Below are 14,995 nucleotides of genomic sequence, written 5' to 3'. Positions count from 1 at the left end.
ATTCCAGAAATGTAAGGGATCAGTGTTTGCCTGGAACTGGGAAGTATATGTTGTATGAAAGATGTAGAAATTAGGCAAGTTGAAAAATGTGGTAAACTTTTGGAGAACAGAAATGTCTGATTGGCTGGTAATGTGGGAAAAGTATGGTTACATGGGTAGATCTGATTTCTGTTGAATGTACACCATTTGCCAGGCATTATACCAAGTACTCTTTGTATCTGTAAATGCTTTCATTTGTTGTTTTAATCAGCTTTTTTAACCACTGTGACCAATAGGCCTGACAAGAACAATTAGAGAAGGAAGAGTATATTTGGGGGTTCACTGTTTCAAAAGGCTTAGTCCATAGACAGCCATCTCCATTCTTTGGGGCCCAAGATGAGGCAGAACAAACATCATGGTAGAAGAGTGTGATAGAGGAAAGCAGCTCAGAACATGGCACCAGAAAACAGAAAGAGCTCCACTCAACAAGGACAAAATATGTACTGCAGATGCATGCCCCCAGGGACCCACCTCCTCCAGTCATACCCTACCTGCCTACCATTACCAACCAGTTAATCCCTATCAGGGGATTAATTCACTGATTGAGTTAAAATCCTCATAACCCAGTCATTTCATCTATAAACTTTCTTGCATTGTTTCACACATGACCTCATATATAAACCATAACAGTTCTTATTTGTAGAATAAGAAACAGTCTTAGTGACTTGACAAGGTTACCTCACAATAATCATTTGTGGTTTGAACCCAGATCTGTCAGAATTGTGAGCAGCTTGTATTCTGCCACATACATAATTCTTCAAGCTTCTTTCTTTGCTTTCCTGGAGCACCCATCATCAAAATTGCTAATTTAGTTCTGAAGTGTGGTCCTCGACCTCTCAGATTATAGCTTGAGAGATTAGCTGTTTGAACAAAGTAATGGATAGAAGACAAACTGAAAATAAAAATCATATTTATCTAGAAAGAGATAAGTTATGAGTATTTTGTGTTTAAAGAAGAGGAGGTCCTCTCCACACCTACTGTTTGTACATTAGAGAATTAAGGTTGAGATGGAATGTGTCAGAAGATAGATGTTCGTGATAATGTGCAGTATGGACAGAACTCATGTTCAGACAAAGTATAAATGAAGGGGAGAGAGGCCAAAATGATAAGTAAAGGAGGTAGCAACAGAAAAAGGCATAAAGCCTAGTCACTACTTGCTTGTCTCAGGTCTTATTGCCCCTGCAGCCTTCCCATTACTTTCTTCTTCCAGATCGTCCTGAAAATTCTTCCCTAAAATACTTAAATTATCACTGTGCTCCTTAACTTTAAAACATCCAAGGACTTCCCTGGCACAAATGATTATTGTGAGGTGACCCACTGGATAACACCTAGCCTCTATAGCCTACTGATCAAGGGCCCCACAGTCTGGTCCTCCTTGATATGCTATGCCTTATCTCCCTTTGCTTTTTGTTCCTATCAAACTGGGTCCTTGTTTCCCCCCACCATCCACTGGGTAGCCCGAGCCTACTCCCTTGCCCACCCAGCTTCTGCATGGCCCCTGGAAGAAGGCGTGAACTCAGTCACTGCACATACTGACCAGTGTTTCTTTACACCAGGCACTATCGAAGGTTGGGGAAGGTGGTTGGCAGGGTTTCAGTACTTTTAGAAATTGACTTCGTCCCTAAACAGCCAGCAAAATGCTGTTCTGACCTCCAGGGCCTCACAAGCTATTTAGAACTGCTGTAAGTGTAAATTGATGTCCTTGGTCAAACTCTGATGTCCTTCACTAGAAGGATAGGAGTGATTTATTGGCAGTTACTGTATGAATTTTGCTGTTTTGTCAGTGACTTAAGATGGATCACTCTGCAGAGAGGAGGGTCTGAATCTGCCAAGTTGAGACAAGCACCTTTCTTTGCAGCCACTGTGGTTTCAGCATTTCTGGAGCCTGGTTGTCCATGTCCTACTCTCAGACATAGAAGGTATGTGTAGGTAGTTGACATATATAGGAATACAGTGACACTTATATACACATTTTCCCTTACACTACCAAAGTAATTTTTTTTTCAACATAGCTGTATTTATTCTGGAAGTAAATTGATTTTTATAGGCAAAAGCTGCAGTTATAGTAGAAAAGGAATAAGAAGGCAGGAGCCCAGAACTAGGTAGAAGTGAATGAATGATCTTAGAACATATTGGAAGGGACCTTGAAGATTAGCTAACCAAACTATTTTATAGATGAGGAAAATGAGATTCAGAGTTCTGAACTTCCATGTTCTCACAGCCAAAATATGAGCTGAGGATTCAGATGCCTGACTCCAATACAGTTCTTTCATTTTGATTCTTATTCTTTTCCTTTTTCCTTCCCTCCCTTCTCCTCCAGCCCTGGATTCCTCTAGGGTTTTACATTTCTTTGCAGTAGCCTTTAGATGTATTGGGAAGCTCTTTAATGCTTCACTTCCTGGAATGTGCTGCATATCACCACATAGCTTCCTGGGACTTCACTGAAGTCCTGAAAAATAAAGTATTCAAGAACTGTCCCCCAGCTTTATGGATAGACTTTACCTGTAATAGAGAGAAAAGTGTTGTAGTAGTATTTAAAAATTGAAATTTAATTTAGAGGCAGCCAGTGTAAACCTAAGAAACCTAAACGATCATTTGTATGGGGAGCAAAAAATATGTGGCATGTGGAATATGCTAAGAAAAATTGTGCCCACCCAAGTGATGATGCTGTTTTCTAACTTGAATGCTTCCTCACTTTGCCTTGAAGACATGTTTTTGTGATGCGATTTCACTTTGTACTCTAAGGTCATTTAAGTTGGAGGCCACTACCTTATAGTGCCATTTTCCACTTGTAGTTGTTTCAGCATTGGGAATTTCACTGTCCTTAGTGGAACTGCTTTCCTTCACTTCAGTCTCTTATTTCTATTTTACAGTTCCATTGTGAAATCTATTAGGTCCCCTTTGATTCAGGAATGCAAGTGAGCAGTAGAAGTCATAGGTGAATTAAATATTAAGATATTGTGTCCCTCTACAACTAAAACAATTTTTAAAAATTCTTTTAAGATGATTAGTATAAATATGCTGGTTTTCTTATCCTTTGTTTATGTCATGTAGGTGGTTTAAAATTCATCAGAGTGTAGTTTAAGATGAAAGATACCTTTGAAATGACCTCCCGGGGCTGGGGTTTGTGGCTTAGTGGTAGAGTGCTTGCCTAGTACGAGTTAGGCACTGGGTTTGATCCTCAGCACTACATAAAAATAAATAAATAAAATAAGGTATTGTGTCCATCTACAACGAAAAAAATATATTAAGAAAGAAAGAAATGGTCTCCTGCTCCAACCCTAATATTGTAGATAAGGAATCTGAGACCCGGAGCACAGAGGGTTTTACTCAAGGTTACCCAATCAAGTAACAAAGAGCCACTTTCAGCTCTTGCTGCCAGGCCAGAATGGTTATTCAAGCAGCTTTCTTCAGAAGTACTTTTGCCTTCTCACTAAAAAAAAAATTAAGCAGTGTCAGGACTATTTTTCCCAAAGAAATTTAAACTTCTTTTATAAGCCTTACCACAGCCATTCTGGTAAGCTGAAGTTTTTCCTTTATTTCTTTAGTTCGCTATTTAGTAGACGTTTATTAAGCACTAACTGTAGGTTTAACACTATTCTGGCAATATACAGATGGTTCTTGCCTTCCAGAAAATTACTATGTAGCTGTATTTTAACTGCATTGAAAGCCTGTTAGATGGGTAACAATAACATCTTCCATGTTTTGGTCATTGAATGATTGCTAGGGCAGATAGGGAATTCTGGTTTCCTTCTTTACCTGATCTTTAAGCCATCTACCAATAATTGGTGCTAGCCCAGAATTGTTCTTGAGGTTGACAGAGAAGGTGTCAAAGGAGCACAGTCAGGTTTGCTCTGACTCTATATTCTACCTCTTGTGCTGTCACTTCTGATACTGGTATAATTCATGTCAACATTTGTGCTTCCCATTCCCTTTGTAGGTATAGCCGAGACTATGTGGTGGAAGGGGAGCCATATGCTGGTTATGATAGACACAACGCAGAGGTAGCAGCCTTTCATTTGGACAGGTACGTGTAATCCCAATGGGTTATATTCACTCCGTTTCCTTTTCAGAATCTCTCTTGAAGAGAACTGTGAACTCCTCCTAAGTGTGACACTTTAATAACTTGGACTTGTTACCTATTTTAAATAACTGGTTGACTAAATTCCATTATGTTTGTGTGAGTCCCTCATATGGGTGACACCAGGAACACCAAAGTAAATTTTAACTTCAGAGTTTTACTTCCTTTTACCTCATGACATTCCTGGCATTCCGTTTGTCATTATCATGAGTGAAGATCTTGATAAATAAAATGGCAGGATGAAAACCAAATTTTTGAATTCAGATGTCTGAATTATTATTGGTCATTAAAGTAAGTCATACTGACTCATCCCCACATACTAGCAACATACAGCTTGAAATATATTCTCTTGTATTTTTAAAATTTATATATATAGATATACAAATATATGTGTGTGTGTTGATGTGTATATATAAATATGTATGTGTGTATGTATGTATATATATACATGTATGAAAAACATATTAACTGCCTCAAAAAACAGTAATTAAAAAATAGATATGAATTCTATAATCAGAAAAATTAATAGGTTTTTCTCAGTAGGTTTCTAGTCAGAACCTATTAGCTGAGGTGTCTAGTATTCCAATTACTCATCTCACCAGTTCTATGGCATATTGACTGACTTTAAATGAAATTATTCACAATATTTGTTTAAAAATAAATCTATAAGAGAACCATAAAGAAATAAGGGTGAATTTTTTTTTTCTATTAGGAAGGATTTTTTACATGTTTCTACAAATCTGTGTATACCCTAAAATTTTATTAGAAAATGTGTCAAGAACACAGGAAGTTAACTGAATAGGAATTATCAACTGCTAAAGATTTTTTTTAAAGGGTAATACTTTATTGGCAGGAATAGATATGCTTTAAAATAAAATTCTTAATTTCAATCTTTCTGTTAAGAACTCTGGCATTTTGTATCAAAGTATTAAATGTTCATACCCTTTGAACAAATAATTACCTTTTTATGCATATATCTAAGGTATTTCTAAGAAGTACCCTGGAGAAATAATAAAAAAAATTAGATATATGTACAGTTATTTTAGCTGTAGCATTTTATAGTAGTAAAAAACTGGTAACAAACTAAACACCTACTAATATGGAAAAACTCAAATAAATGTTTATAATACCATGAATTTGGGCAACATCTTTTAAGACCTAATGACTGAGAGTTGGGTAAATCTTATTCCTCACATTATGGCACACTGGAATCAAGCTGTCCAAGACTTTGTTTATTTGCCTATTTTCTTCATTCCCAGCTCTTTTCTTGTTTCCCATTTGTTGAACACCAGCAGGTCATGAAGAACATCATTTCCCCATTTCCAGAATAATATTTATATTATCCAATATGGGAATTTTTGTTAATATATATAAAGAGGTATCTCATTATTCTTTTATTTTTTATTTTTCCAGCTCTGACAAGTTTTAATTTTTCACACAGTGAACATAGAGTGAGATATTCTTCGTACAGAAATAGTTACTTTTGATAACAATTGAACATAATATTGTAGTTTATGATTTGTGCTTTGGGGTCTTGTATTTGAAAGTTCTTTCCTACCTTAAAGCCAGATATTCTCTGGACAACCCCTGTCTCTTTGTTAATTGCTCCTAACTAGCCCCAAGTGCTGCTGTGATACTGCCCTTCAGCACTAAACTGCCTGCTGTCCTTTGGCCAGCAGTGGTCAGTGGGGAGAAAGACTACATCCCACCCTTTTTCTTCTGTTCATCGCTCCTGACACTTCTGCTTTGGTTTTGCTGTTTTTCTATTACACTCAGATTTAGATACCTTCTTGTGCCTTAGGGGTTTTCTCTCAATTTTTGTGTTACTTTGCAGATCTGTTGGTCTCTTTGGTTTTGTGGCTTTTCTAAGATTAGGTTTAGGGCAGAATCAGCAGCCTAAATAGTGGATTATTTATTACATAACCACTTTTAAAGTCTTTCTAATGATATGGGGAAGGTTCGTGATGCAAGAATGAGTAAAAAGCAGGATGCAAAGCTGTACACAGTGTAACTCCGTGATATGCACATACATGTAAGAATGTTTATACATACATGTGTGAGCATATGTAACTCAGAATATGTTTTTACATGCATTTAAAACTATATAAGTATGAGCTCAATGGTGTGTGCATATGTGTAGTATGTGTTTATACATTCATGGAAAGGAAAAATGCTTACATGCCAAAATGTTATTTCTAGGTTGTGGAATTATGGATGATCTTTATTTTCTTCATTATTAATTTTTTCTGTGTTCCAAATTCTGCCCCTCTAATTTTTCTTCAGGGAGTGTGTGTTTATTAGCCAGGAAGATTAATTTATTTGAAAAATGATTGTTTTTAATCATAAGGTAGTGCTTTTTAGACCATTGATGACAGAGACCTCCAGATATTCTGTATTTAAGTTGTTCTGTGTTTATTCTTATAGGTCAATTTGCATAGTTTTATCAGTGTGCTATTTTACTCAAAGTTTTGAACCCATGTATGAGTTTAGGCCCAGTTTTTTTTAATACTTTCTTTATTTTTAATTTTTATTATGAAAAATTTCTAACAGTAGAGAGAATAGCATAATGAACTGATATACTCATTCCTTAGACTTAACAGCTATTCACATTTTGGCCAGCTAGCCTAATCCTTTTTGCTGAAGTGGAAAATAAATTACATCAATCTTAACATTAAACTCCTAAATATATGTACCTCTAAAAAACAAGATTTACCTGCCTACCTAAATCTCTTCACACATCTAACATGATAAACATAATTTTTGAGACTGTTATTTATTTAAAATACATCTTTAAGAATTTTTTTCTTCTCTTCTTCAACCTTCCAAATCAGGATTCTGGGTTTCCGCCGAGCCCCCTTGGTGGTTGGCAGGTTTGTTAATCTACGGACAGAGATCAAGCCTGTTGCTACGGAGCAGCTGTTGAGCACCTTCCTAGCTGTAGGTAAGAAGATTATAGAGGACATTTAGATAGGGGAACAGTTAATAAGTTAAATGGGGCATCATCAGCAAGGAGGTTCACATTTCTTAGGACTTGAAGAACTTGAGAGAACACAAAAACAAATAAGCAGAGCCAGGTGCCATGGCACTCGCCTGTAATCCCAGTGACATGGGAGATTGAGGCAAGAGGACCACAAGTTCAAGGCCAGCCTCAGCTATTTAGCAAGGCCATCAGCAACTTAGTGAGACTCTGTCTCAAAATAAAAAGGCTAGGGATGTGACTCAGTGGTAAAATGCCCATGGGTTAAATCCCCAGTAATAAATAAACAAACCAAATAAACAACCTGGTCTTGGGTTGGTGGGGGAAACAGATTTAAAGGTAAATGGAAATGAAATGTTGCCCAGTGCATACCTTCTTGCCTCTGAAGTAGAAAGCAAGGTAAGTTACTAATAGTGAAAGCAGTGATAATTTTATTTCTTCCACTTGGTCTCACAGTTAAGTCTCAAAATCAAAATTTGGCCTAAATAAGTTACTATTATATATCATTGGCTCACTTATTTTTTATATACATGTGTTTTCTTGGCAGCTGTCTTCTTATAATTGAAGAAACTTTAAGGTAACTCTGTAAGGGGATCAGATATTCCCTTGTAGGGTTGCATTTGGGCCTGGAACATCACCACCACCTCCTCCTACTCTGCAAGGGTCACCTTAACTCATTGTGCATGAAGCTAGCTATGATGCCTCTGGTTTCCATTATCTCACTCTGAAATGAGGGATCTAACATTCTCACTTCCAGTCCCTTTGTGGGCATGATGAGAATGGGAAAAAAATCAGAGGTGCTATGGTTTCTTGTTTCAACCTCTTCATAGTGACTCTTCTTCAGTGATGTGGTATTCTCCTTTGTGGCATGAATGTTGAGAAGATATTACAAAATGAGACAGATATTATAAAAGTCCTTTTTAAAAAAAAATTTGTATTTGTTTTAACTAGTTATACAGTAGAATGTTTTTATTTATGCACTTTGATGTATCATACATACATGACATATAATTTCTCATTTTTCTGAGTGTACATGTTGCAGAATCATATTGGTCATGTAGTCATATATATGCATACAGTAATAATGTCTGTTTCATTCTAGTATCTTTCCTATCCCCACATCCCCTCCCCTCCCCTCCCCTCTACCTAATCTAAGGTGTTTTATCTAGGGTAATCTCTTCTTCCCTGGTGCCACTTCCCCCGCTTTATTGTGAATTAGCATATGCATATTAGATAAAACATTTGGCCTTTGGTTTTGTGGAATTGCTTGTTTCACTTAGCATGATATTCTCCAGCTCCAACCATTTACTGGAAAATACCATAATTTCACTCTTCTTTAAAGCTGAGTAATAGTCCGTTGAGTATATATACCACCTTTTCTTTATCCATTCATCTACACCTAGGTTGGTTCCATAGTCTAACTATTGTGAATTGAGCTTCTCAATATAGTATGCTGATTGTAAGTCCTTTGGGTATAAACCAAGGAGTGGGATATTACCTGGTCTTGTCACTATAGTATGCTGATTTTAAGTCCTTTGGATATAAACCAAGGAGTGGGATAGCTGGGTCAAATGGTAGTTCCATTCCAAGTTTTCTGAGGAATCTCCATACTGCTTTCCATAGTGGTTGCACCAATTTGCAGTCCCACCAGCAATGTAAGAGTGTACCTTTTTCCCCACATCCTCGCCAACATTTATTGTTGCCTGTATTCTTGATGATTGCCATTCTGACAGGAGTGAGAGGAAATCTTAAGAGTATTTTTGATTTGCATTTCTCTAATTGCTAGAGATGTTAAACACTTTTTCATATATTTGTTAATCAGTTGTATTTCTTCTTCTATGAAGTGTCTGCTCAGCCCTTAGCCCATTTATTGATTGGGTTTATTTTTTATTTTTATTTTTTTTGGTGGTAAGATTTTTGAGTTCATCGAAGTACACGTGGTAAAGATTCTCTCCCAATCAGTAGGCTCTCTCCTCACTTTATTGTTTGCTGAGAAGAAACTTTTTAAGTCAAGTTCATCCCACTTTTTAATTCTTGATTTTACTTCTTGCGCTTTAGGAGTGTTGTTAAGGAAGTCAGATCCTAGGCCAATGTGGTGAAGATTTGGGCCTGTTTTTCCTTCTGTTAGGCATAGCGTCTCTGTTCTAGTGCCTAAGTCTTTGATCTACTTTGAGTTGATTTTTGTGCAGGGTGACAGATGAAGGTTTAATTTCATTTTGTTATGTGTGGATTTCCAGTTTTACTAGCACCTAACCCTAATCGTCTATCTTTTATCCAGTGAATGTTTTTGGCACCTTTGTATAGTATCTCATATCTGTATTTATGTGGGTTTGTCTCTGTGTCCTCTATTCTGTGCCATTGGTCTACAAGTCTACATACCAATACCATGCTGTTTTTATTACTGTAGCTCTGTAGTATAGTTTAAGGTCTGCTATTGTGATTGGTTGGTATCGTGATGGTCTCCTGCTTTACTTTTCTTGCTAAGGATTGCTTTAGTTATTCTGGATCTCTTATTTTTCCAAATAAATTTCATGATTGCTTTTGCTATTTTTATGAAGAATGTCATTGGGATTTTAAGAGGAATTACATTAAATCTGTATAACGCTTTTGGTTGTATGGCCATTTTGACAGTATTAATTCTGCCTATCCAGGAACATGGGAGATCTTTCCATCTTCTGAGGTTTTCTTTAATTTCTTTCTTTAGTGTCATGTAGTTTTCATTATAGTGGTCTTTCACCTCTTTTGTTAGATTGAGTCCCAGGGTTTTTTTTGAGGCTTTTGTGAATGGAGTAGTTTTCCTAATTTCTGTTTCAGTGGACTCTTTGCTGATGTACAGGAATATGTTTGATTTATGGGTGTTGATTTTATATCCTGCCTCTTTGCTGAATTCATTTATTAGTTCTAGAAGTTTTCTGGTGGAATTTTTTAGATTCTTCTAGATATAGAATCATGTCATCGGCAAATAGTGATAGTTTGAGTTCTTCTTTACTTATTTGTATCCCTTTAATTTCTTTCTTTTGTCTAATTGCTCTAACTAGCATTTCAGAGATGATGTTGAATAGAAGTGGTGAAAGAGGACATCATCTTATTCCAGTTTTTAGCAGAAATGCCTTCAATTTTTTTCCATTTAGAATGATATTGGCCTTGGATTTAGCATATATAGCTTTTACAATGTTGAGGTATATTCCTACTATCCCTAGTTTTTCTAATGTTTTGAAAATGAAGGTGTGCTGTATTTTGTCAAATGGTTTTTCTGCATCTATTGAGATGATCATATGATTCGTGCTTTTAAGTCTGTTAATATGATAAATTATGTTTATTGATTTCCTTATGTTGAACCAACCTTGCATGCCTGGGATGAATCCCACTTGGTCATGGTGCACTGTCTTTTTAATGTTTTTGTATGCGATTTGCCAGAATTTTATCGAGAAATTTTGCACCTGTGTTCATCAGGGATATTAGTCTGAAGTTTTCTTTCCTTGATGTGTCTTTGTCTAGTTTTGGTGACAGGATGATATTAGCCTCATAGAATGAGTTTGGAAGGGTTCCCTCTTTCTCTATCTCATGGAACACTTTGAAGAGTATTGGTGTTAATTCTTCTTTGAAAGTCTTGTAGAACTCAGCTGTGACTCCATCTGGTCCTGGGCTTTTCTTGGTTGGTTGGCTTTTGATGGTGTTTTGTATTTCATTACTTGAAATTGATCTATTTAAATCATGTATGACCTCCTCATTCAGTTTGGGTAGGTCATATGTCTCTAGAAATTTGTTGATGTCTTCGATATTTTCTATTTTATTAGAACATAAATTTTCAAAATAGTTTCTAATTATATTCTGTATTTCAGACGTGTCCATTGTGATATTTCCTTCTTCATCTTGTATTTAGTAATTTGAGTTTTCTCTCTTTTTCTCTTTGTTAGCATGGCCAGGGGTTTATCTATTTTATTTATTTTTTGAAGAACCAACTTTTTGTTTTGTCAGTTTTTTCAGTTGTTTCTTTTGTTTCAATTTTATTAATTTCAACTCTGATTTTAATTATTTCCCATCTTCTACTGCTTTTGGTGTTGATTTGTTCTTCTTTGTTTAGGGCTTTGAGATGTAGTGTTAGGTCATTTATTTGTTGACTTTTTATTCTTTTAATGAATGCACTCAATGCAGTAAACTTTTTTCTTAGTACTGCCTTCATAGTATCCCAGAGGTTTTGATATGTTCTATCAGTGTTCTCATTTACCTCTAAGAATTTTTTTTATTTTATCTTTGACTTCTTCTACTATCCATTCATCATTCAATTGTGTATTATTTAGTCTCCATTTGTTACAGTCACTTGTATTTTTTATTTTATTGTTTATTTCTAATTTCATTCCTTTGTGGTCTGATAGAATTCAGGGTATTATCTCTGGGTTTTTGGGGGGTTTTTTTTGTATTTACTAAGAGTTGCTTTGTGGCATAAGAAGGAGCCATGTGCTGCTGAGAAGAAAGTATATTTGCTCATTGATGGATGAAATATTCTGTCTAATAAGTCTAAATTATTGATTGTATTATTTAGTTCTATAGTTTATTTAGTTTTTGTTTGGAAGATCTGTTCAGTAGTGAGAGAGGTGTGTTAATGTCACCCAGTATTATTGTATTGTGGTCTTTTTGACTCTTGAAATTGAGAAGGGTTTGTTTGATGTACATAGATGCTCCATTGTTTGAGGCATAAATACTTATAATTGTTATGTCCTGCTTATATATACTTCCCTTAAGAAGTACGAAATGTCTTTCTTTGTCTCTTCTGATAAACTTTGGTTTGAAGTGTACTTTATCTGAAATGAGAATGGAAACCCCTGCTTGTTTATGCAATCCTTATGAGTGATAAGTTTTTCCTATCCTTTCACCTTCAGTCTGTAGATGTCTTTCCCATGAGGTGAGTCTCTTGAAGACAGCATCTTGTTGGCTTGCTTTTTAATCCAATCTGCCAGTCTGTGTCTTTTGATTGATGAGTTTAGGCCATTAACAGTTAAGATTATTACTGGGATATGATTTGTATTCCCTGTCATTTTGATTTATTTCTAGTTTTTGATTTGTCTTAGTTTCTCATTTGATTGAATTTCACTTTAGTGTAGATCCTCCTTTTGGTTTTCACTTTTTTTTTTTTCACTTCACCCTCATGGAATATTTTGTTGAGAATGCTCTGTAGTGTACGTTTTCTAGTTGTGAATTCTTTTAATTTTTTTTTATCATGGAATGTTTTAATTTCATCTTCAAATCTAAAACTTAATTTTGCTGGATATAAAATTCTTGATTGGCATTCATTTTCTTAAAGAGCTTGAAATATATTATTCTAGAACCTTCTAGCTTTGAGGGTCTGGGCTGAGAAACCAGTTGAGTTCCAAATTGGTTTTCCCTATATGTAATTTGATTTTTTTTTTAATTTCACAGCCTTTAAGATTTTATCTTTATTCTCTGTGTTAGTCATTCTCATTATAATGTGTCTTCGTGTGGTCTGCTGTAATTTTGTACATTTGGGGTCCTGTAAACCTCTTGTATTTGATTTTCCATTCCATTCGTTTAGATTTGGGAAGTTTTCTGCTATTATATCATTGAAAAGATTGTGCATTCCTTTGGTTTGTATCTCTGCTCCAACTCTTTGTTAAATGGTCTTTCACTTTCTGTATTTTTTCTTTGATTTTTGCTCCTTATACTATCCTTTACTTCACATATCAATTTAACTGTATACAATCTGAACTCCTTCTTGGATATTTCTTCTATCGTGTTATTAGTGGCTTCTGTTATTGAAGCATGTTGATTTGTTTGGGGTGCTTTATTCCCTTATTTTTTCATGTTGTTAGTGTGTGTTCCCATCTGAAAGTAAGGATGTAAGGCAAGATAAATTCTACCCTGCAGACCTACAGTCTCCCTGAAGGTTTCCAGCATTTTGCCTTTACTGGTAAGACCAATATCAGCAGTATATAGCATTAAACCTAATAACTCCCACTAAGGTGTCTACTGCTTTCTTGCATTGAACCAAAATGATGAGTTCAGTAACTATCTATAGTACAAACAGAATATTTGTTAAAATGATTTGATTTACAATTCAAATGGTGGATGAGAGAACAGAGGTAGTGTAGTATGCAATATTCATAAGGGAGGAAGAGAGAAGCTAGAAGTAAAAATTCACAGTAAGAGTGGAAGAGGAGCTGACAGAGATTGGCTGCTGGAGAAAAGTTGGGGGAAAAAATCCAAGAAAATAGACAAGAGAGAGGAAGAATATGAACAAAGAGAAAAAATTAAAGATATAAGAATACAACAAAAATACAAAACACCATTCATATATCATTGTCCTTCACACACTGATGCATAAAAAACATCCTGTTCCAAATATGATAGAGAAATTAGTAAATCAAAAAATAAAATAAATTTTGCTGGAAAGTACAACTGTGTCAGTGTTCAACAGTTTTTCAGCCCTGTCTCTGACATCTCTTGGGATCACCAAACCCAGATCAGCTCTCACAAACCCAGTTTCTGTCCCACCGATCTGGGCTTCAGATACCTCAGGATCAGCCACACTGCATTCCCAAGATCTCAATGCTGTTCCTACTTGCAGAGAGACCACCAGAGGATACATTCATGCAAAAGAGCACCCCTGAGGTGCAGCACCAAGACAAGGGCCACCAGCACTCTCAGCAGGAAGACCCCAGGCTCCTCCAAACCCGCAGGCACCCCCACATTGGACCTGAAGTTCCCAGCTGCAGTCCCCAGACAGAAGCTCTTGTGGTGGTAAACCTGCTGGCACCCAGGCCCCAGGCCCTGGCTGGTGTCCCAAAATGGGTGCAGCCACGTGCAACCAAACCTGGAGTCTCCCCAAAAGCAGTCCTCTAGGCTGTGGTAGCAGTGGTAGTGGCCATGGTTGTTGGCAGCAGGCAGCGGGTCAGCAGTAGTGGTGGCTGCAGCGGCAGCTGCAACTACAGCTGTGGGGGCAGTGTCACCAGGCGATCTCTGGGGTCAGCAGTGTTCAGCTTCAGTTGCATCCAGGGTAGTGGTTTCTTCTGTGGCAGCAGCACCCAGGAAGAAGACCTTCAGGTGATCTCAGGTTGGCAGCTGTGGAATCAGAGGCAGCAGCAATGGCCATAGTGGTGCAGTCAGTGGTTGACAGGAGATCTCTGGTTCAGCGGCAGCTACCGTGAAGGTAGTGTTGGAATTCGCATCTGAGGTAACTGAGGCTGTGCCCGGAGAAGAGGCCTCTGGGCAGGGCAGCAGCGTCTGTGGCCTTCACCTTGCTTTTTGCTAGAATGAATGGATTTATGTATAAAATGAGGTAAAACTGAATGTTTTAAAGACTTGTGAGAATCAACATTCAGAGTTTAAATTTATAAGGCACAGGCTATGCTTTTCTACAGATAAGCCAAAAGCATGTGGTGTCACTGACTTGTTTCAGATGTTTTCTAATTACCTTTGGTTGTTCAGTTTTGTGCTAGACAAACTTGAATCCTGTGGGTTTAGGATAGAGAGGGGGACGAGAAAAAGCCAAGGTGTCACTCCTCAGAGACTCATAGAAGATTAACTTTATATTGTATGAAGTATGGGGAGGTGAGATGCCAGAAAAAAGCTTATAGAGGAAGTTCTTAACACTTGACCCAAGTGTTGAAGAGTCAGTATGAGTTTCCTAAGCATCAAGGAAGAGAGGGCATTGGGTAAAGTAATGGGATAGAATAGTGGAAACAAGGACACACACACATGATGATAATGCAGGATTGATGGGTGCATTTGGGGAGTGATGATCTTCTAGATACCCTCCAGCATGGGGCAGGTAGAAGGACTAGACTGGGGGTATAGTTTTTAACAACAGGCTCACCTTCGCACAATCTTCTTGTCGTATTTTTCAAGACTTTATTTTTTAAAGAGCAGTTTTAGGTTCACAG

General features: G+C 36.8%; 1 protein-coding gene across 3 annotated transcripts in view; it reads left to right on the top strand.

Annotated features, from left to right (window-relative positions):
- Fam20b (FAM20B glycosaminoglycan xylosylkinase) overlaps positions 1–14,995 on the top strand; it is a 50,332-nt gene that overhangs the window by 14,473 nt on the left and 20,864 nt on the right. For all 3 annotated transcript variants that reach the window (XM_027934949.2, XM_027934951.3, XM_071600276.1), the window contains 2 exons: positions 3,980–4,066; positions 6,952–7,061. In XM_027934949.2, the coding sequence (XP_027790750.1) occupies positions 3,980–4,066; positions 6,952–7,061 (197 nt within the window). The remainder of the gene's footprint in view (positions 1–3,979; positions 4,067–6,951; positions 7,062–14,995) is intronic.

The sequence above is a fragment of the Marmota flaviventris genome, chromosome 12 (genome assembly GCF_047511675.1).
Source record: "Marmota flaviventris isolate mMarFla1 chromosome 12, mMarFla1.hap1, whole genome shotgun sequence".
NCBI lineage: Eukaryota > Metazoa > Chordata > Mammalia > Rodentia > Sciuridae > Marmota > Marmota flaviventris.
The sequence above is the reverse complement of the archived record's forward strand: the minus strand, read 5'-3'. Positions and strand labels throughout refer to the sequence as shown.